The 24,519-nt window shown below is 40.4% G+C and overlaps 1 protein-coding gene across 1 annotated transcript in view; it reads left to right on the top strand.

Annotated features, from left to right (window-relative positions):
• The window catches only part of myo10 (myosin X), a 150,520-nt gene extending 141,598 nt beyond the window's left edge, over window positions 1-8,922 (top strand). The window contains exons 32-41 of the mRNA XM_044368176.1: window positions 213-404; window positions 620-777; window positions 1,082-1,205; window positions 2,119-2,416; window positions 2,554-2,761; window positions 3,416-3,552; window positions 3,776-3,896; window positions 4,785-5,261; window positions 5,392-5,583; window positions 5,776-8,922. Coding sequence (XP_044224111.1) covers window positions 213-404; window positions 620-777; window positions 1,082-1,205; window positions 2,119-2,416; window positions 2,554-2,761; window positions 3,416-3,552; window positions 3,776-3,896; window positions 4,785-5,261; window positions 5,392-5,583; window positions 5,776-5,886 — 2,018 coding nt within the window. The 3' untranslated portion in view covers window positions 5,887-8,922. The remainder of the gene's footprint in view (window positions 1-212; window positions 405-619; window positions 778-1,081; window positions 1,206-2,118; window positions 2,417-2,553; window positions 2,762-3,415; window positions 3,553-3,775; window positions 3,897-4,784; window positions 5,262-5,391; window positions 5,584-5,775) is intronic.
• The last annotated feature ends 15,597 nt before the right edge of the window (window positions 8,923-24,519 follow it).

The following is a 24,519-nucleotide window of genomic DNA, read 5'->3' as shown; positions in this document are numbered from 1 at the left end:
AAATCTGAAAAAGCAATTCTGAGCTGACAGAAAATCTCTGACAGAAAAACAATTAAAGTGGAGGACAAAAATGTCCAATTTATTTAATTTAATATGCAGGTTTTATCACAATAACCTGCAACTTTGTCATTTTTTTGTAATTTCAAGGATTTGCAATAAAAAAACAAACTTCTAGCAACATGAATATTATCTAACCTCTTTATTTCTAACAGGCTGGCTGCACAAGGAGATGAAGAACAGCAGCAAGGCTTCGCTGAAGCTGAAGAAGCGTTGGTTCCTGCTTACCCACAATTCCCTGGACTACTATAAGAGCTCAGAGCGCAACGCCCTGAAGCTGGGAACGCTGGTGCTCAACAGCCTTTGCTCAGTGGTTCAGCCCGACGAAAAGGTCTTTAAAGAGACCGGTAAGAAATGGATTCATATTCTGGTTTCTTACATCTGTAATTTGCATATTTCACACTGAATCAGAGTTCTGAAAGCCTAAAATCTGTATTTAAACAGGATACATGTGGCCTAACGTGACACTTCCATGCTTCCTTTTTGCCCTGAAGTCCATTCGCTTATTCAGAAACAATTGTACTTTTGCCATGTTCATTTTTTCGTCTCTTCTTCCTGACAGGCTACTGGAACGTGATCGTGTACGGCCGTAAACACTCGTACCGCCTCTACTGTAAGCTGCTGAACGAGGCAACGCGTTGGGCCAACTCCATCCAGAACGTCATCGACACCAAAGCGCCCATCGACACGCCGACCCAGCAGCTCATCCAGGACATCAAGGTAGGACGCCGCTTCAACGGAAATTGAGTCTTTGGTCAGGTCATTTGACTAACAGAAGGCAAATACAAATAAACAGATACAGTCACATTCATGGTTCATTTAGAGTCTGTTCTTCACCTGACATGCTTGTCTTAAGTCTCATCGACGCGTGTCTTAAATGACCACAACAGCAAAGAAACACACTCCAGATAGAGCTCAAAGACGTCGGATATTGTCGTTCCAAACTACCTTCTCCCCAGTTAAAACCCTTCAGATAGTCCGCAGGGCTTTGCGCTGACGTCAGGCTCCTCTCTGCTCTCTGTAGGAGAACTGTCTGAACTCGGAAGTGGTGGAGCAGATCTACAAGAGGAACCCCATCCTGCGCTACAGCCACCACCCGCTGCACTCACCACTGCTGCCGCTGCCCTACGGAGACATCCACCTCACCGGTGAGTCGCACAGACGCAACAGTCAGACACTCAGTCTGTCATATTATTATAATACTGATTCCAGTCCCAAGCTGCTCTGTTAATTTCTGGAAATCTTTCTTTCTTAACTTATTATTGTACTTCAAATAAGCCAGCATATATTTTTACATGATAATTAGGGTAAAATTTAGGTTCAAAGTCACCTCATTGCATAAATACGGCCATCACATTCATAAACTTGTATTTTTAAAGAGGTGGAGTCTTTAAAAATGTGGGTTTTTGAATTGCTTCGACTATTTTTTTCCCCCTCTCTGTTTTTGAATCCAGACATTATAAGAGGCAGCGTTAGATTTTACCCCCCTGCCTCTAAACGGCTGTTGCTAACAGGATTTCAGTCATAAGTACTTAAACTACGTCCTTTCTAAAAGGGAGTTCACACAGGTCATGAGCATAATATGTGACTATGATTTCCAAACGCACATCTTCCCCAGCTTTGATATGAATTAATCCGGTTCAACTTCTCCATTATGTGTGCTGTCTAGTACTACAATATCACACTTATTACACTTGAGATTTGAGACTGAAAGGTGTTGAGTATTGAGTGATTAAAAGAGGTGGTTACACACTGGGAAAACATAACGAGGAACATAAAAGAACAGATGGAGGATAGAAACATTATCACATAGAAAAGAACTGTTGGAACATAATGACTTCATTTTAATGCAGAATTAACCAGAAGACATTTAACAATTAAGAATAGTTTTTAAAACGTCTCACAAGTTTTGCCACTAGCAAAGCAAAATTAAATTGATATAATTTTAAAGGGAGTTTGGAATTACTTTCTCCCTGCATTAAAAAGACATTAAAAAAACAATACTGCAGACTAGACAAGGTAGCATCACATCACTAACGTCTTCCCCTCGGTTCTGCTCAGCTCCGAGGAACAGAAGTTACACCACGCTGCAGGAGGAAGCCCTCAAGGTGTTCAGCTCTCTGCAGCACCTGGAGGGCGTGGCCGACCCGGTGCCCATCATCCAGGGCATCCTGCAGACCGGCCAGGAGCTCAAACCGCTGCGGGACGAGCTCTACTGCCAGCTGATCAAGCAGACGACGCGGCCGCTGCAGCCCGGCAGCCCCGGGAACCTCTGCAGCTGGAAGATCGTGGCCTGCATGTCCTGCACCTTCGTACCGACCAGGAGCATCCTCAGATACCTCAAGTTCCACCTGAAGAGGTGAGGTCAACATCTGGGCATGTTTACCGTTACAGAAGATTGAGTTTTGTTGGATATGACTGAAGCTTCAGCATCCACATCAGCCTCATAATGTCAGCATAATCTCTCACACTGACAATCAAAATCTCTCCCTGCAGGACTCGAGAGCTCTTCCCCGGCACGGAGATGGAGCGCTACGCCGCCTTCGCCCTCGACTCTCTGAGGAAGACTCGAGCCAGGGAGAACGTCCCGTCGCAGGAGGAGATCCGGTCCATCGTGGCACGCCAGGACATGAGCACCACCGTGCACTGTCACGGAGGAGGCTCCTGCAAGATCACCATCAACTCGCACACCACCGCCGGAGAGGTGGGTGGCTGCAGGGGATGCTGGGATCGATCTATTCTTCATACGTCGTTGTTTTTTTATTTAGAAGTGTCAGCTGAGTGTAGGACAGTATGGTTTTTATATCAATACGCTGAGTTTCTGAAGGTGGTGTTTAGCCACGGTAGTTCACAACACTCTTAATGACCCTCATTACTTTTTAAGAAGTGATCAGAAGCATCAAAAGTACTGAAAGGTGGCATCTATGGTCAGATCTGGTTGAATTTGGATCATTTAAAAAAAGGTTTTGCAGAGAAATATTCATATATTCCTCAAAGTAAGGTACTGAAAAAATGCTGTTTTGGTATCTGCACCAAAACTCATTTTTTAAATTCATGTTTTGAAGTATGACAGATGTATCTACAACCCTCTTAAAAGTATCATTCTTCAGTTTTTCCTTGCATCTTCTTTTGGTGATTGATTTGACATTTTAGTGCAGATATCTTTGTGTTTTAACCAAGATGTTTTTCAAAAAAGATGATTTAAAGTGTTGTTTGATCTGATTTGCATATTTTATTAGGCAGTGCCTCTAAAAGTGTTGGCTGTTTGTATCTTATTCTGTGTGTGTGTGTGTGTGTGTGTGTGTGTGTGTGTGTGTGTGTGTGTGTGTGTGTGTGTGTGTGTGTGTGTGTGTCTCAGGTGGTGGAAAAACTGATCCGTGGTCTGGCCATGGAGGACAGCAGGAACATGTTTGCTCTGTTTGAACACAACGACACCACAGAGAAAGCCATCGAGAGCCGCACGGTGGTGGCCGACGTGCTCGCCAAGTTTGAAAAGTATGTTCCACTGTGTGTGTGTTTGTGTGTGTGTGTCAGAAGCATTTATTCTTGTTCTTATTTATTCTGTGTGATACATGTTTTTCTCCATATATATGACATACAGCATGTTGTTGTCTTTAGAACATGAATGTCAGTCGTCAAGTTGTTATTTATATGTTGTATTATTGCGTGTGATGGACACAAAACTAACATTCATTCATTCATACTCTCCGTCTTCCAGGCTTTCAGCGAGCCCAGACGAACAAAACACCGGCTGGAAGTTTTATTTCAAGCTCTACTGCTTCCTGGACACAGACAATGTTCCTAAAGACAGCGTGGAGTTTGCCTTCATGTTTGAACAGGTACAACAGTTGCAGAGCCATCAGACTGAGAGTCAGCTGACTCATCCAAACACGAATCAGCACATTTCTACATCTTATAGTCTCTGTCTTTTAGAGACCCGTGTCAAAAAATTACTACTTTGTTACCAGGTATCATTGTTTCTAGTTGTTTATTAACAAGTGATATTTTGGTGATATTTTTCCTTCTGTCTGTCACCAAATCTCATAGAACGAACAAAACCAACACTGAATTAATCTTCTAAAAAAGTACTGTGTGTGTGCATATAAAGCCTGATCTATCTTATTCCTCTGTGCCGCGTCGTTTTCAGAAAACTATTAAAAGCACATTAATGAGTCACTCAGCTCCACTGGGTGACATGTTCCTTCATTACCATGAACACACTCACTGTAGTTTAGACTCAGTCCCACACACACCGTCCTGCTGCCAGAAATACTCACTAGAGCACCAAATGTGGATTCATCCGCCGCTGAAAATAGTACTGAACAAATGTACTATTTCTTCTTTTTCGTTTGCTAAAAACAACAGTGGCCAGAAGATTTTAGGAAATTACTGAGACTTCTTCTGGAAATTTAATAGTGTTTTTTCAAAGATTTACGTCTTCAGTAGGAACTAATGGGCTTTAGCTCTGTCAGATAATTCCAGTTCTTTAAATGATAATGTTGTTAATTTTCGACTGTATTAATTTTAGGTAAAGTTCTTGTATATCTGCTTGGTATTGAGACAAAAGAAGTTAAGCTTATTGTAAAAGTATCGTACTGAAACTCAGGTATCAAAAAATCTCAGTCAATGAAACATTTTCCTCTTTGACTACATCATCAGCAGTTTTTAAAGATTAGATTAGCAAACATTGCTTACTGACTTACATTCTCTTTGTCGTCCCTCTACAGGCTCATGAAGCAGTTATTCGTGGTCAGTATCCTGCTCCTGAAGAGACTCTTCAGTTCCTGGCTGCTCTGAGACTTCAGTACCTGCTGGGTGACCACAGCTCCCAGGTCACCATCCCTGAAATGTCCCAGGTGTTCCCCATGGCACGATTGCGGGCCCGGGTGCAGAACTCCGCCAAGACGTTCGCTCCGGGTAACGGCTCGGTGGCCGACCGCTCGGGGACGGCTGAGAGGAAACGCTCGAGCTTCCTGGAGGGAACGCTGAGGCGGAGCTTCCGTAGCGGATCGCTGAGTCGGCAGAAGCTGGAAGAGGAGAACAGCCTGGAGGCCTGGATGAGGGAGGAGGTCACGGCGGTGAGAACCAGCGTTATAGACAAGTGGAAGAAACTGCAGGGGATGAACCAGGAACAGGCCATGGTCAAATACATGGCGCTGGCGAAGGAGTGGCCGGGATACGGATCCACGCTGTTCAACGTCGAGGTGAGAACATTACAGAAGAAGTGTTACCAGTTCTTTCATTTTCAGCTTCAATTCAAAGTCAGAACGTATTTACTGTCACAGTTAATGAGCCTTCATCACGCAGGATGTTCCTTCCTTCTTGTCGTTTCAGTGCCGGGACGGAGCGTTCCCCTCTGAGCTGTGGTTGGGCGTGAGTCGGGAGGCCATATCGGTGTACAAGCGAGGCGAGCCGTGGCCTCTGGAGGTTTTCCCGTATGAACAGATTCTCTCCTTCGGAGCTCCGCTGCCCAACGCTTACAAGATCGCCGTGGAGGGCCGAGAGCTGGTCTTCGAAACCCAAATGGTTCGTACCTCATGAGAAAGTTCCAAAATAAGATTCCTAGACCAAGATAGACTAAGAGATAGCTGGTTTCCTCATAGACAGATTGATGGAAATTTTAGTGTAATTCGAGCTGGTATGACTGAGTCCTGGCATGGAAAGCGTGTTAATTAAAATACACATTATTAACTACAGACACTCTGCTCTCCTCTGCAGGTCATGGACATCGCCAAGCTGATGAAGGCCTACATCAGCATGATCGTCAAGAAGCGCTACAGCAACTGTCAGTCGGTCAGCAGCCACGGCAGCCAGTGCAGCGCCTGGTGAACTCACCCTTTCAAACCTTTGACTTTTTTTGGCCACCTGTCGGAGCGTAGCGGAGGGTCGAGCGTGGCCACAGCCTGGCCGTGCATGGACGCCCGTCCTCTGCGCTCCGGAGAGAGAGAGAGCAGCTTGTACTTTTTTTTTTTTTTTTACATGTCAGACTGACTCTGAATGCTGGAGACAAACCACGATGCTCTTAATGTTTAAACTAGCTCAAATCATGTTTTGACAAGTTTTTCTTCCAAAACATTACAGATCCACACCTGATAGATCAGGACTTCAAAAAGAAACAATTATCATCATTTCAAGCTGGAAGCTTCAGCTGCTTTCGGTTCAATCTTGAGAGTCAACAAGGATCTGTCCTGCTTGAGTGTCCTTGAGCGATTGTGATTGGTTCAGCAGACCTCTGAACTCCCTTAACAAAAGGGAGAATTTCTCTGCGGCTCCACTGTCTGTGTGCTTTTTGTGCTCGTCTGCAGCACCGAATCCTTTGCAGCTGTGTGCATGCTGTTCACAGTGGATAAATCTCCATCTATCAAGTGGACCAAATCAGGAAAAGTCTTCAGAAAATTTCAAACAAAATTCAAAATATGGTGGCGTTTGTTGCCGGTATGTTTTGGAAGGAGTAAGAAAGTCGTAGCGATGAGCCGTTGACAACAAGCTGCTGGGATCACAGTGTTTTAAATTCCTGCAGGTATGCTCTGAGTTCTGGTGCCACAATGATGTAATTGTGCAGGTTTGCAGTGTCTCAGGTCAAAGACTGAGGGATGGTAGGACATCTGATAGCAATCAATCAGCAGAGGAGTGTGAACAAGTCAACATGCTGAGCTTAAACCAGAATCAAATATGTGATATATATGTGATGACGGCATGTGGAAACTAGATTTCATAAGTTCTTCCCTTAAATTGGTCATTTGTGGCCTCAGTGACCATCAACCTTAAATCTAAGGTTATGTCAACAGAGTTATGTAACAGTGAAACAAATCTGTTGTTCCTTTAAATATATATCTAATGAATGTCGAAGATAACACAACGTTGTGTTTAAAAGCAAAATCCAGATGTGTGTTCATGTATCTCAAAGATTTTTTAAAAAGTTCTGATAAACTTTTAAATGCAAGCGAACCATAACGACAAGAAGAAGACAACCGGAGAGCACAAATGATTCATTTAAGCTAATGAATTACATAATTACCAACTACTCATCATAACTTACGAGGCTCCTGTAAGAGCAAAATATAAAAAATGCAACAGATTCAACTTCCCACTGTTTTCTAGACCAAAGAATCCAGCTGAAGGTTTCATTAATTCTTTGGAGTGTGGCTGTGTTTTGTTTTGGAATAAAACTGTTCATTTCTTCTTGATGCTAACGTGCTGCGACACTACAAGGTTGCAAGATGGGGCTATTTGTTACTGAGGTTTTTGTTTGTGTGCCTGTGTGTGTGTGTGTGTGTGTGTGTGAGTGTGTGAGTGAGTTTAAAGAGATTTGTGTCTACAGGCTGTTCGAATGTAAAAAAAAAAAACAGAAAATTAAAAAAAAAAAAAAAAGGCAGAGAAGATGGAGAAAAAGAAAATAGCTAGTCTGAAAAGCCTTTTCCTCTGCTTTGAAAACTCTGGGACTTGACCTTCTATACAAACTTTCTCCAGGATGATCTGTTCACTGTAAATAATATGCAACTGTACTCGCCTCGAGCATTTCAAGTTTGTGATTGATCGCTTCGATTGATTTTGCTGACGATACGAAGGTCACACAAAAGTGCCTGTTTGAACTAAAGCAGGACGAACTCCAATCAGATTACCACTCTCGTTCCTGTGTGAGCAGAATCTGGAAGGTGCTCCCGTGTTCCCCTTTTAACTCACCAATGTACTTGTACACCGCAAAACCGCAAAGTCCCACCGCGCACGTCATTCAAGCTAAACTCAAGTATGAGATGCAATTTTTTTTTTTTTTTTTTTAAGAATCTGTCAGTAGTGAGAAGACGACATCAGATCACGTATCGCTACAACATGCGGTTGAATTTAGCCAAATTTAAAGTCACTCTTGCAAAATCTTTTGATGACGTCATCTGGTTGTGTCGTCTTCTTCTGCAGTGGTTTAACGGATGAATTTAATTGGATTCATGAGCCCAAAAAAACAGTAATTTCTGTCTTGTTATTTTAAATATGAACTGTTTCTCAATTTATTTTCTATAAAATATTACAATATCAATCTAACAATGTAAAAATACATGTTCTGTGATAGAGGAATTTCTTTAACCTGCTTTGCCAATGAGGTTCGACAAGGTTTTAATTGTTCTGTTTGCCCTTTTTAAGAAAGTCAGTGGCCTGTAGCTGATATTTTGGTCTATGAAAAGCTACTGCAGTCATCTTTGGGCTTTTTGATATGTTTTTTATTCCAAAAAGGGTAACAGAGAAAAAGATTTTTTTAACAATAACCCTGCATACTATCATTTATATTTGCTTCCCTGAACCTACAAAGCACTTAAAACTGCGTAAAAGCCACAAAATGTCATTGAGCTCTCGAGATGCAGCACAGTTATTGTGTGCTAAAAGACTGCAGGGATAAGTGGTAGAATTCGATGCGATCAATCAGGTTTTAGTTTGAATGACTTGCTCGGTCGGACTGTTTGCAGTGTGACATTCCTACAACATTTCAGTGGAGCTCCGCTGGCGGCAGATCCATCCAAAGATGCGCGTGCAGGTTTTTTTTCTTCCACAGTGCCTTGTTGTATATTGTGTACACTTATTTTCTCATGTGTGGTTTCTTTTTTTTTTTTTTTGGTATAATGTGCAATGTTATATATATTATATAATCATGTGGCTGTACATTTTATACTGTAAGTCTTTTTGCCTTCTATTTTTTTTCCTGAATGATGACCACGTGGCGATTTTTCTCAAGATAAAAATCTTGTTATATTTTTCTTAAGCAACCATCCAACTTACAGTGGACCTTTGATACAATAGTGATATCTTGTTTTTATCTGTATTAGCTGTGTTATGTATTGAAAGGACGATTCTAACAATAAATGGTTACATATTTGATCTGAAGGTGTGTTCTTTTTAGTTTCATTTATTTATTATGTTACGCTAGTTTAACCGATTGAATCGACAGCAGCAGTTTTATGTCTTGAGTACTTTGTAATTTCTTTGTTTGACACAGGACAGCAATAGTCAGGTGCCCATATGAACATTGAGGCAGGTTTTCCCTTCCTAATGTGCTCAGCTCTTGCTCTGTGCAGAAATGAACTGAAAATGAAAGTTTATCTGAAGTTAATATGAGGTTTCAGCAGACTGAGTTTGTAAAAATCAAGTGGGTATCTTCCAAAGTTAGTCCTTAGTACAAAGTTCCCTCTTTGTGTTTCCACACTGAGCTGTGGCATAGGGACATAAAAAGGAATATTTCATACTGAAGACAGTTGCTTTGGAAGATAAGTATCAGCTAAAGCCTCATATTAACTTCAAATAAACTTTGGATTACATTTTTACACTGATTAAAGATTGAGATTGTTTTCACCCATCAGGAGAAGTTATTACAGTGCATATGAGCACCTGACTGCTGTTTTAGGACAGACTAAGAATTGTGAACTTAATCTTTAAATGAGGGGTTCATAATTTTTCAAGTCTGTCTTAAAACAGCAGTCAGGAGCCCAAATGAATATTGAAGTTTTTCTTGCTGTAATCATTCCTCCTGTTCATACTGACCATTAGAAGATCCCTTCATAATGCACTTACAATGTAAATGATGGAGGACAAAGTCCACAGTCCTCCTCCTGAGGAAAAATGTATTTAAAAGTTTATCTGACAATATGAAGCTTCAGCGTCCAAATGAGTCAAATCAAGTAGATATCGTTCAACGTTACAGTCTATTTAGTGCCAAAGTTCCTCTTTTTGTTACTATACTTCCACCTGCAGCTCAACAGGGAAACACAAAGAGGGAATTTGATGCTAAAAAGACTGTAAATGTGTCAGATATCCACTTGATATGACTAACTCAGACTGCTGAAGCCTCATATAAGCTTCACATCAACTTTTAAATGACTGTGTGGACACACTGTGGATTTTGGCCTCCATCACTTCCATTGTAAGTGCATTATGAAGGGATCTTCTAATGGTCAGTATGAACAGGAGGAATGATTACAGTGAGGAAAACTATTTCTGTGTTCATATGGACACCTGACTGATGTTTTAAGACACACTTGAAAAATAGTAAATCTATTCTTTATCATGGTCTATAAACATACAGATTGCTCCTTTACAACATACCGTACTGTGTGTTTGTGTGGTGAAACAGGGCAGAGCAGCGCATCTTTTTGTCACCACACGCATCACAGAACACTGGTGACGCATCAAAGGACTCGGTAGCGTCACAAGAATCAAAGCGGTGTGTCCGACTTTATTCACTTTGCGGACTTCGCGCTTTTACAAACGTTCATTTGTCTGCATGGCCGCGCAGAGTTAACTCAACTCTTGTCGTTTAAGACTTGGAAAAGCCGCATGTGCAGGGTGAAGAGAGAGAGACGCAGTCAATGCATCAGTAAGAAGTATCCAGATCATTTACATGATGTTAAAATACTCCTTACAAGTAAACAGTGGTGGAATTTAGAAACATAGTACATTTACTCAAGTACAATTTTCAGGTACTTGTACTTTACTTAAGTATTTCCATTTTCTGTTGCTTTATAATTCTAGTCCACTACATTTATTTAACAACTTCAGTTACTAGTTACTTTGCAAATTCAGATTAATAATACATAATAAACATATACATTATGATGTCTTATTATAGGTTCAGATTACTTTATATATTGTTGGGTAGCTTGTGAATTCCCCCACAGTGTTATATCTCTTAAAATATCTATAAAAATAATTATTCTGAAATGGACCGTTCTGCATATCCACAGTTCTGTGCAAAAATGTATTTAAAAGTTTATCTGAAGCTAATATGAAGCTTCAGCGTCCACATGTGTCAAATCAAGTAGATACAGACGGTGACAAATTAAAGGGAAAACCAACATAAAGTGTCTTAGTAAGATGTTGGGTCACCACGTGCTGCCAGAACAGCTTCAGTGCAGCTTGACATTGATTCTACAGTCTCTGAACTCTACTGGAGGGATGAACATCATTCTTCAGAAAGATATTCCCTCATTTGGTGTTTTGATGATGATGGTGGAGAGTGCTGTCTAACACGTCAGTCCAAAATCTCTCATAGATGTTCAGTTGGGTTGATATCTGGTGACTGTGAAGGTCATAGCATATGATTCACATCATTTTCATACTCATCAAACCATTCAGTGACCCCTCGAGTCCTATGGATGGAGACATTGTCATCCTGGAAGAGACCACTCCCATCAGGATAGAAATGTTTCATCATAGGATAAAGGTGATCAATCAGAATAACTTTGTATTGATTTGCAGTGACCCTTCCCTCTAAGGGGACAAGTGGACCCAAACCATGACAGCAAAATGCCCCCAAAGCATAACAGAACCACCAGATCCCCTCACTGTAGGGGTCAAGCATTCAGACCTGGACTAGTTTATCCTTTAATTTGTCATCCGTCTGTATCTTTCAACGTTACAGTCTTTTTAGTGCCAAAGTTCTTCTTTTTGTTACTATACTTCCACCGCAGCTCAACAGGGAAACACTGTCTGAGGAAACACAAAGAGGGAATTTGATGCTAAACAGACTGTAAATGTGTCAGATATCCACTTGATATGACTAACTCAGACTGCTGAAGCCTCATATAAGCTTCACATCAACTTTTAAATGACTGTGTGGACACACTGTGGATTTTGGCCTCCATCACTTCAATTGTAAGTGCATTATGAAGGGATCTTCTGATGGTCAGTATGAACAGGAGGAATGATTATAGTGAGAAAACTTCTTTCACTGTTCATATGGACACCTGACTGATGTTTTAAGACACACTAGAAAAATAATGAATCTATTTTTCAATATGGTCCCAAAACATACAGATTGCTCCTTTACAACATGCTGTACTGTGTGTTTGTGTGGTGAAACAGGGCAGAGCAGCGCATGTTTTTGTCACAGAACACTGGTGACGCATCAAAGGACTCTGTAGCGTCACAAAGGAATCAAAGCGGTGTGTCCGACTTTATTCACTCTGCGGACTTCGCGCTTTTACAAACGTTCATTTGTCTGCACGGCCGCGCAGAGTTAACTCAACTCTTGTCGTTTAAGACTTGGAAAAGCCGCATGTGCAGGGTGAAGAGAGAGAGACGCACAGACAACGCATCTTTCAGACAGATGGTAAAGACAAACAGTCTCTTGTCATCAGTAAATAACTCAAACCTACATTTAACCGCCACCACATTCACCAAATCATTTCATTAGCTGCAGGTGCAGTGACACAGGTAGAGTAAGAAGTATCCAGATCATTTACGTGATCTTAAAATTCTCCTTACAAGTAAACAGTGGTGGAATTTAGTAACATAGTACATTTACTCAAGTACAATATTGATGTATTTGTACTTTACTGAAGTATTTCCATTTTCTGTTGCTTTGTATTTCTACTCCACTACATTTCAGAGGCAAATATTATACTTTTTACTTCACTACATTTATTTAACAACTTTAGTTACTAGTTACTTTGCAAATTCAGATTAATAATACATAATGAACATATACATTATGATGTGTTATTATAGGTTCAGATTACTTTATATATTGTTGGGTATCTTGTGAATTCACCCACAGTAATCAGTAAGTCTTATCTTAATAATTATCTCATAATCCAATAATCTAATTTAATCTATTAAAATAATTATTCTGAAATGGGCCATTCTGCATCTTTCAACGTTACAGTCTTTTTAGTGCCAAAGTTCCTCTTTTTGTTACTATACTTCCACTGCAGCTCAACAGGGAAACACTGTCCGAGGAAACACAAAGAGGGAATTTGATGCTAAAAAGACATTTGAAGGATCTTCTAATGTGGTTCTTTTGTCAGGCCATTTTGTTAGGCCCTTGCACTATTGTTCAATGTTACTGTTCCTGTTTTTGCACTGAATGGAAGCGTATAGGGCAAGATATTGATGTATAACGTGAAAGTTGTCAACCAGCAGAGATATTGCCTTAATATTCATTGTCATGTAACTCTTTTTAATATGCGGCCATTATAAGCAAACTGAAAAATTGGTGAACAGAACGGTTTATGGCAATATTTGGATAATTTTGGTATCAATTGCCTTTCCTTGTCAGGAAACGTACAAAAATGTTTTTAACTTGCCACGATTGTATATTAATATCATGATAAAAATTGGCATGTACCATTATAGGAGTATATACATATTGTCCACTTCTATAGTTTGGGGAAAAAAGTAATTTCCCAAAGGCCCCTGCACTGTTTTTGAAGGTGTTATCGTGCTAATTTCAGTGTAAAATGTTTTTGGTTACTAAATAAAATAGTAACTTGCATTTGAATCATCTGTGTTAATGTGTTTTTAATGTTTACTCAAAATATGTTTGTATTTTTTAGTCAAATCTACTTAATAAAATTGATGTAATCAGTTTCAAAAAAAAAATTAAGTTGCTTCACATGGAATTTTGAGTTAAAATTTCAAGTGAAATATTTAAGTATAGGGAGGATTGTACAACTTTGTTGAACTTAAACAAGTTAAGTTCACATAAAGTGAAAATAGCTTTACCAAGAAATTAAACATTTTCTGGTTAAGTAACAAAAATTTTACGGTTAGCTATACTTGATTTTTATTAGTAGTCTGAAAACAAAATACTGAGTAATAATGATGTAAGTAAGAAAGTTCATGTAACTTAAAATATTGAGTATGTGTCACTAGAAATTACTTAGTAAAAACTACTTGAACAAGTATGTTTCTTTAACTTAGAAAATGGAATAATTATCACTTAAAATTTTCGATGTAATCTGTTTCAACAATTATTTTAAGTTATATTAACTTATCGGGTTTTACAGTGTGGTCAGTATGAACAGGAGGAATGATTACAGCAAGGAAAACTTCTTTCACTGTTCATATGGACACATGACTGATGTTTTAAGACACACTTGAAAAATAGTATTATCAAAGATAATCGTTAATTATTAAAATCAATAAAATTATTAATAAGAATTAATAATAACGGGGCACCACCCTGGACTCAGGGGAAAAGATAGCCAATTCAGTCTCAAAGTGTACTAATCTTTGATTAATAATTAATTTAATAACTATAAACAAAATCACCATATCAATAGCTAGTTCAGGTTGAAGGATTTGGAGCAGAGGTTGGCAAAACTCATTCTCCTGCAACATTAAAACAGACAACAGGTATATCCAAAAGCATTTATTTAACAAAAGGGTAAAAGCAACACACAATACTAATCTAGCTAAGTGTACCTATATACAAGTGTGTGTGTGTGTGTGTGTGTGTGTGTGTGTGTAGGGAAGACAATAGTAAGATGGCTGCAGTCACCTGGTGACTGAGCACATGGCATGCCAACAATTTGGCTGATAAAGGGAACTACAGGGATAAAAGGCCAGAACATGTGGTGTCTTGAACCACATGCGCTGCCTGAACCAAAGTTTGCCAAACTAGGTTTTAACCTCTTAACTGTGTGGTTCTCTGTTCAAGGCCAATTGGTGTATGCTAAAGGTGCCAGGTTAAAATGAGGTTAGTTGCATGCAAGGCCTAGTTACTGGATGTAACATGTGTTAAGCATGCTAACATTAACCTAGCGGTGTGGCTATGCAGTAACCTGACTATAGGCAACAAGGACATCACAACAACAGTTCAATGTATAACCTCAACCAAATCAATACACGTACAGTACATTGTTTGAGTTAAACATTCTTGCTTAGCCGTACTATGCTTCACTGTGTTGCTAGGCTATGCCCAGTTGTTACCAGTCCATGAAGGAAGAGATGCTTTGTGGCGTTCTGCTTTGTAGCCGGTGAATCCGTGGGTGAGTCAGGAAGTTAGCGGCAAGCTAACTCCATTTCGCGGCACCAGTACTTGTTAAACTGGCCAGCAGACTTGTGTGTTAGCTGCTGGCACAAGGAAACTTAGTTTCTGAGTCTTAGGCAGGCTCTTGCGTCTTCTGCCGTAAAGAAGACTGTGTGTGTCTGCCGTGAGAAGGCCACACAAGAGAGCAGAGAGCTGCTCCAGCAGCTGCTGGAGGTGTGAAAGACCAAGCAGCTGCTCCTGCAGCTGAAGGAGAAAGAGAGCAAGGAGCTGCTCCTGCTGCAGCTCGTGGAGAAAAGAGAAAGATAAGAGAGGCAACTTCACACTTTGGATGCGAACCCCCAGGGCTCAGGTTTCTTGGAATCTTGAAACATGTGGTAAACTGTGGTCCACATGTAGTCCCAACACTATTCTTTAATATGGTCCAAAAACTTACAGATTGCTCCTTTACAACATACCGTTCTGTGTGTTTGTGTGGTGAGACAGGGCAGAGCAGCAAGTGTTAACGGTCTCCTGTGTATTTTAAATGAAGGTCAGTTTTTGTCATCACAGAACACTGGTGACGCATCAAATGACTCTGTAGAATCCTTCATTTGCCTAATATAATAGATATAGTGTTATATTGTCATACAAACGTCTCAGTTTGTCTGATGATGTCATAACACAATATTTCAACATGGGGATGAGTTCAAATAAATTGTGACATCATCAGTGACATCATGAAACCTCATCGAACAGAGTTTATAAATAGGACCCATTTCACCCAGCGTGTCATTCATATTCTGACAATGCCACGCAGACGCAGACAATCTTCTCGCCCCGTTCGTAGGCGCAGGAGGTACCGTAGGTCCACTGTTGCCCGCAGACGGAGGAGAGTTGTCCGACGCAGACGCTAGGCAACCCGCTACAGTAAACATGTAGTTTTGAGCATCAAAACAACAGTGCACTGTTATTTTTAATTTTAAGCCACATATCAGTTTAATAAGTTAAGCCACATTTTGTTTTTTAAATTAACATAGTCGTAATATTAGCTAGACTGTACGTAACGTAAACGCTAGGCAACTTTTCTTAGTAAACATGTACATTTATGTTTTATCACTGACACAATCTGTTACAATTACAGCATCATGAATCCTCTGATGTAACTAGTGATTTAAGCAGGCCTTGTGACATCACTGTGACATCACTGTGACATCATGGAACATTGCCTTTGCAAGGCTATAAATAGAATCCCGTTACTTTAAAAGCTTTACTAATCTTTTCTTCTTCCTGTCATTATATGTGATCTCACCATAGCACCATGCTATGATGTCACAATGTATGTGACATCATTATCGAGCTCCACTGCAGCAGTGTTTAATGAGGGAGGAGCAAGCACTGCCTTCACACTGCTTCTCACTTTCCCCAACCAGGTTTATCCTGCTGGTCTGTGGATTGAACCAGTAACAAGCTTGTTTCTCTAATCTTTAGGCCACCACTGCCCCTGTGTGTGTGTGTGTGTGTGTGTGTACACTGAAATTTGTGAACGTGTAAAGGAATCTGCAAATGTGTATTCAGATTTGCAACTGTATGGTGAATATGTCGACAAATCTGTAAAGACTGACTATCTACTCATTCACAAGTTTCCATCCAGTTGCAAATCTGAACACATATTTGCAGATTCCTGTACATGTTCACTAATGTCAGTATGCACATGAATTGAGACACAGTTTCACAACTCTCCACACTCATTTATTGCGGGTGAGTTATGACATTCGGCAGAGCATTTGTAGAGTTTAATAGCCCAAAAAAACTGCCGTTTCCCTGTTGCAAACAGAAAAACACAAACTTGCCTTTTCGAATCATCAAACTGCTGTTTTTCAGTGATGTCTGGTTCAACTCCAACATAATGAATTATTCTAGAATAACTTATGTTGGAGTTGAACCCAACTTTCTGTTTTAGATGTCAAGATGTCTCTTCTTCATACTAGCAACCCTGCCAGTGACTCAAAAGAAAACTATACAGAGGAACACTGCACAAATTTACACTGCATCAATGACTAGTGACATAAAACAGTTCTCCGATGTCACATTTCCTGTGAGACAAATACTGTTGTGAATTGGAAGGTTCCTGGCAGTGTTTTCCCCCCATTCTGTATCCTCATTTAAATGCTTTCTTTAAAAGATATCTTTAATGTTACTCAACATAGAGACACAGAAATCTCCAGGATCATGTAACAGTCCCATAAGTTTAAGTTATGGCCACCAGTTTCAATTATTTGAACTTAGTTTCTGTGAAATCATGTTATGTGTCAGTTTGGCAAACCCATTAGACTGGGTTGTTGGGAGGGAGGGAAATCACGGCTAAACTGCAGCAGGAGGAACCTTAACCCTTGAACTGGACCTTTCCACTTTTTAGGTTTTAGCAGAGACACTACTGTCTCTGCCCTGGCTGTGCCTCTAGTGTTCTCCCTCGTGTGTCCCGGGTTTCCCTTTTCCTTCTGTTTCTTGTCCCCTGTCTGTCTCCCACAGATCATAACTACTGTACCATTAATAATTGCATCAGTCGCTATAAGCCATGTAAAATATTAGTCTACAGTCTATATTGTTTACGATGCTGTTGGTACATGTGGTATTTTGTTTACTTGCAGCACAGAGCCGTCGATTCAAGTGCCATTGATGTGTCGAAGTCTGGTTCCCTCACCCAACCATGTCCCTAAACCCTAACCCCAACTGCTAGAAACACTAGAAAGGACTACTACAAATACCACGTTATGAGATATGGTAAAAAAAAAAAATGAAAAGAAGGTGCTGGACTGAATACTAATAAGAATTAGGAGCCTCAATGGGAGGGATCGATGCCTTAGTGCATTGTTCAGGCTGCTGGTCAATGTAATTAAAGACAATTTTAATAGACATATAGTGTTATATTGTCATACATGCGTCTTGACTTATCTGAAGATGTGATAGCTTGCAAGATGTAAATATTGGGGTGATGTCACATAAATTGTGACATCATCAGTGACATCATGAAACCTCATCGAACAGAGTTTATAAATAGGACCCATTTCACCCAGCGTGTCATTCATATTCTGACAATGCCACGCAGACGCAGACGATCTTCTCGCCCCGTTCGTAGGCGCAGGAGGTACCGTAGGTCCACTGTTGCCCGCAGACGGAGGAGAGTTGTCCGACGCAGACGCTAGGCAACCCGCTACAGTAAACATGTAGTTTTGAGCATCAAAACAACAGTGCACTGTTATTAATTTTAAGCCACATATCAGTTTAATAAGTTAAGCCACATTTTGTTTTTTAAATTAACATCGTCGTAATATTAGCTAGACTGTACGTAACGTAAACGCTAGGCAACTTTTCTTAGTAAACATGTACATTTATGTTTTGTCACTGACACAATCTCTTACAATTACAGCATCATAGAATCCTGTGATGTAAGTAGTTATTTAAGCAGGCTTTGTGACATCATTGTGACATCATTGGGACATTACTGTGACATCACTGTGACGTCACTGTGACATCATTGTGATGTCACAACATATGTGACATCATTATCGAGCTCCACTGCAGCAGTGTTTAATGAGGGAGGAGCAAGCACTGCCTTCACACTGCTTCTCACTTTCCCCAACCAGGTTTATCCTGCTGGTCTGTGGATTGAACCGGTCACAAGCTTGTTTCTCTAATCTTTAGGTCACCACTGCACGTTTGTGTGTGTGTGTGTGTACTGAAATTTGTGACTGTGTAAAGGAATCTGCAAATGTGTATTCACAATCGCAACTGTATGGAGATTTGTGAATGTGGAGACAGTTTATGTGCACATTTACAGATTTGTTCTCAAATCTTGAAACACATGCAGTATTGTTACGATAATACCCCCGTACATTTCTCTGATTGTTAAAAGGACAGGTTCGCAGTTTTTCAAGTGTGTCTTAGTGTTTACATTGTCTCAAGTGTGTCCACACAGTCATTTAAAAGTTGATGTGAAGCTTATATGAGGCTTCAGCAGTCTGAGTTAGTCAAGTGGATATCTGACACATTTACAGCGTTTTAGCATCAAATTCCCTCTTTGTGTTTCCTCAGACAGTGTTTCCCTGTTCAGCTGCGGTGGAAGTATAGTAACAAAAAGAAGGATTTTGGCACTAAAAACACTATAATGTTGAAAGATATAGACGGATGACAAATTAAAGGAAAAACCAGTACAGGTCTGAATGATTGACCCCTACAGTGAGGGGATCTGGTGGTTCTATTATGCTTTGGGGGCATTTTGCTGTCATGGTTTGGGTCCACTTGTCCCCTTAGAGGGAAGGGTCACTGCAATTCAATACAAAGTTGTTCTGAGTGATCACCTTTATCCTATGATGAAACATTTCTATCCTGATGGGAGTGGTCTCTTCCAGGATGACAATGTCTCCATCCATAGGGTACGAGGGGTCACTGAATGGTTTGATGATATGAAAATGATGTGAATCATATGCTATGGCCTTCACAGTCACCAGATATCAACTCAACTGAACATCTATGAGAGATTTTGGACTGACGTGTTAGACAGCGCTCTCCACCATCATCATCAAAACACCAAATGAGGGAATATCTTTCTGAAGAATGATGTTCATCCCTCCAGTAGAGTTCAGAGACTGTAGAATCAATGTCAAGCTGCACTGAAGCTGTTCTGGCAGCACGTGGTGACCCAACATCTTACTAAGACACTTGATGTTGGTTTTCCCTTTAATTTGTCACCGTCTGTATCTACTTGATTTGACACATGTGGACGCTGAAGCTTCATATTAGCTTCAGATAAACTTTTAAATACATTTTTGCACAGAACTGTGGATATGCAGAATGGCCCATTTAAGAATGATTATTTTAATAGATTAAATTAGATTATTGGATTATGGGATAATTATTAAGATAAGACTTTACTGATCACTGTGGGGGAATTCACAAGCTACCCAACAATATATAAAGTAATCTGAACCTATAATAACACATCATAATGTATATGTTCATTATGTATTAATCTGAATTTGCAAAGTAACTAGTAACTAAAGTTATTAAATAAATGTAGTGGAGTAGAATTATAAAGCAACAAAATGGAAATATTTAAGTAAAGTACAAGTACCTGAAAATTGTACTTGAGTAAATGTACTATGTTACTAAATTCCACCACTGTTTACTTGTAAGGAGTATTTTAAAATCACGTAAATGATCTGGATACTTCTTACTTTACCTGTGTCACTGCACCTGCAGCTAATGAAATGATTTGGTGAATGTGGTGGCGGTTAAATACAGGTTTGAGTTATTTACTGATCACAAGAGACTGTCTGTCTTTACCATCTGTCTGAAGGATGCGTTGTCTGTGCGTCTCTCTCTCTTCACCCTGCACATGCGGCTTTTCCAAGTCTTAAACGACAAGAGTTGAGTTAACTCTGCGCGGCCGTGCAGACAAATTAACGTTTGTAAATGCGCGAAGTCCGCAGAGTGAATAAAGTCGGACACACCGCTTTGATTCCTTTGTGACGCTACAGAGTCCTTTGATGCGTCACCAGTGTTCTGTGATGCGTCAACTGACCTTCATAATGGTCAATATGAACAGGAGGAATGATTATGGCAAGATTTCATTTGGGCACCTGACTGTTGTTTTAAGACAGACTTGAACAATTGTGGACACGTCTTCAAGTGCAGGTCGCTTATAATTATTCTTTATAATTATTTACGATTGTAAATATTCTACTTTACAGGCTAATTTAATAGTTTGACTTTTACTTTTCCCTTCACACTTTATTTTTAAAGAGTCATCATTAGGCTACCTTGTGTTAACATGGTAATAATTTGTTCCAGGATTACCGGGACACCTGTACTGTATATCTTGGGTGCAGAATTACTGTTGCTATAAAGTTACTACAGTTTTTGGCTCAAGTGTCTCAAAAATCTTGAAAGAAAAGGTAAGTGTGGGTAAAGACCAAAAGTAAAATTAATAAATTAGGCAGTATTGTGCACACAATGTCCTCACAAGATTTTTTTTTTTTTTTTTAAATGCCAGGCTATATGGGCTCTTACTTTATTGACAGCAGACAGATAGCACACATGATGAAAGAGACACCTTTCACCATGTACACATGTAAGGTATCTGGCTGGCATCAAACCAGGAAGCACTATATACCAGTAACCCGTAACATTTTCAAACCACAATAGTCAATGATTTATTATGACTGCACCATTCCATCAGCTGGAGACTCTACATGTCTTGTGCATCATTTTATACACATTTCCCCAAAATTCAGCTCGACAGGTGACAGGAAACTTTGGATTCTCAGCAATAATTAAGATAAGATGGATATAAAAAAAAAAGATAATGTTGGATAAGTTTTTAAAAACATTGTTTGCTTGTACAAAGTGAGTTGCAGAGCCACCACAGGGACCAGTACAGTGCTGGGATGTGCCAATTTGGAAACCGAATGTGACATAACAGCTTCTCTTTCTTGAGTGTTGATGTGCATCAATGCTGGGAAATAGGACAGTGGTGTGTCCTGACCACAGTGAAGTGTGTCAGTATGTGATGCATATGTGTCTTGACACCACTGGTGTGTGGGCTTACATAGAAAACAACAGGAAAGTCTTTTCACATGCGTCATATTCTAGTGGAGGTCACCAAAAGTGATTGAGCAGATGATGACACTGACACCAAAGACCGACCAACAGATACATACAAGAGGTGGCAGATATATACATGTCATATGGGATGATTTTGAAGGCAGTGAGCACTTGTTGCTTTCGCATACTAACTCTTTAGTCTTTTTCATGTATTGTCTCTTGTCTCTGTCTGCAGTGGCAGTCCATCACCATCACCCTGGTGGAGAAGGTGCAGATCATTGCAGTGCTTCTGGGCTCTCTCTTCCTGGTTGCCAGTATCTCCTGGCTGCTGTGGTCGGCCCTGAGCCTGCAGGCAGTCTGGCAGCGCTGTGACGCCCTATGTCAGATCTGCTACGGCATGTACAGCTTCATGGACCTGGTCTGCGTAGGTGAGCCTGGAAATGATTCATGTAGAATGTAAAAAACACCAAACAACTATCCTCTGGGGTCAATCATACATGAAGCATTTATCTGCTGTCGCAGCCTACAGGCCAAACATATAATGCAGTGTTTCCCCTATAATGGTACAGGCAAAAAATATTTTTTTAAATGTCAAAAATAATGCCAAATAACCATTAATTCGCAAATCAATAGCGTTTGGGAGCCTCTGAGCAGCGTTGTCTTGAAACGAGTTAATGTCTGTGTCGCTGCCTGGGAAACTGCAGGTAGTGTAACTCCTTTTAAAGGAATAGGGCAGAGCGTAAACGAGCGGTTAAGTGAGAGAGCAATGACAGAAAAATATCGGTAAATGCGAGCGACACTAACCAAGTTGTTAGTTACTTCAGCTCAGCAGCTAGCATTAGCAGCTAACTTAAGCTAAGCAGTTAGCAATGTCTTCTCTCTCTCCCTCTCGTTCTCCTGCTCTCTCTTGCTCGGTGTGTCTTATGTTTAGCTATTTCTCTGCCTCCTTTAGTGACAATGGTAAGTGTAATAAGTGTAGTTTATTCGCAGTGCTGGAGGCGAGGCTCAGTGAATTGGAAGCGCGGCTCCGCACCATGGAAAAACAATCAGTTGCTAATGTAGTTAGCCAGCCCCCAGTATCCGGTGCGGGCCGACCTAGCGTAGCTCCCACTCCCCCGGTAGTTCCCGAGCAGCCGGGAAGCCAGGGTGGCTGGGTGACTGTCTGAAGGAAGTATAGCCCTAAGCAGAAGCCCACAGTTCACCACCAACCAGTTCGCGTTTCAAACAGGTTCTCCCCACTCAGCGACACACCCGCTGAGAAACCAACTCTGATTATTGGCAGCTCCATAGTCAGAAACGTGAAGTTAGCGACACCAGCAGCCATAATTAAATATATTCCTGGGGCCAGAACGGGCAACATAGAGTCAAATTTAAAACTGCTGGCTAAGGATAAACGTAAATATGGGATGATTTTTATTCACGTCGGCGGTAACGTCTCCCAATTACGACAATCAGAGGTCACCAAATTTAATGTTGAGTCGGTGTGCACATATGTGAAGACAATGTCGGACTACGTAGTTTTCTCTGGGCTGCTGCCTAATCTGACTAGTGATGACATGTATAGCCGCATGTCACAATTCAAACGCTGGTTGTCGAGGTGGTGTCCAGCAAACAATGTGGGCTTCATAGATAATTGGCAGACTTTCTGGGGAAGACCTGGTCTGATTAGGAGAGACGGCATACATTCCACTTTGTATGGAGCTGCTCTCATATCTAGACATATGGCTGAGTTTATTAGTAGACCAAAACCATGACAACCCAGAGTTGAGACCAGGCAGCAGAGTTGCAGTCCTACACGCTTCTTTTTTTTTTCCCAGCACCTTGGCCAAGCTGACAAAGAGTCATAACTCTATTGATCCATGTATTCCAATGGCTCTCGGTAGTAATGACTTCACAAGCTTCTTTATTGATAAAATTCTAACTATTAGAGACAAAATTCAACAGTCTCTGCCCTCAACAGGCACCAAGTTATCCACAAACTCAAAAACCCAAGAGGCAGCTGTGAAACCTGACATACATTTGGACTGTTTTTCTCCAGTTGACCTTCCCATCCCAACTAGGCTGCTTAAGGAAGTCTTGCCCTTAATTAGCACTTCTTACTAAATATGATCAATCTGTCTTTAGTAACAGGCTATGTACCACAGTCCTTTAAAGTAGCTGTAATTAAACCTCCTTAAGAAGCCTACTCTCGACTTAGGCGTCTTAGCCAACTATAGACCAATATCTAACCTTCCCTTTCATTCTAAGGTCCTTGAGAAAGCAGTCACCAATCAGTTGTGTGACTTTCTAGATAACAATAGTTTATTTGAAGTTTTTCAGTCAGGATTTAGAGTGCATCATAGCACAGAGACAGCACTGGTGAAGGTCACAAATGACCTCCTGACTGTATCAGACAAAGGATTTCTCTCCATACTTGTCTTGTTAGATCTTAGTGCCGCATTCAATACAATTGATCTTCAAATCCTATTACACAGACTAGAACATTTAATTGGCATTAAAGGAACTGCATTAAGCTGGTTTAAGTCCTATTTATCAGATTGATTTCAGTTTGTACATGTTAATGATGAATCCTCCATGAAAGCAAAAATTAGACACAGAGTTCCACAAGGTTCTGTTCTTGGACCAATACTATTCACTTTCTATATGCTTCCTTTAGGTAATAATATCCGAAAACACTCCATAAATTTTTATTGCAATGCAGATGATACCCAAATATATTTATCAATGAAGCCTGATGAAACAAATCAGTCAAATCAGGCACATCCCGTCTCAAGAAGATGCAGAAAAAATAGCCCAAGCATTTGTTACTTCTAGGCTGGATTACTGCAATGCTTTATTATCAGGCTGCCCTAACAAGTCTCTAAAGACTCCAGCTGGTCCAGAATGCAGCTGCATATGTGCTGACTAAAACTAGAAAAAGATCATATTTCCCCCGTCTTAGCTTCGCTGCATTGGCTTCCAGCAAAATCAAGAATAGAATTTAAAATCCTTCTCTTCACATACAAAGCCCTTAACGGTCAGGCACCATTATATCTCAAAGAGCTCATAGTACCCTATTTCCCCACTAGAGCACTGCGCTCCCAAAATGCAGGCTTACTGGTGGTTCCTACAGGCCGGTAGAATGG

The sequence above is a fragment of the Thunnus albacares genome, chromosome 12 (genome assembly GCF_914725855.1).
Source record: "Thunnus albacares chromosome 12, fThuAlb1.1, whole genome shotgun sequence".
Taxonomy (NCBI): domain Eukaryota; kingdom Metazoa; phylum Chordata; class Actinopteri; order Scombriformes; family Scombridae; genus Thunnus; species Thunnus albacares.
Note: the sequence above shows the minus strand (reverse complement) of the source record. Positions and strands in the feature narration are given on the sequence as shown.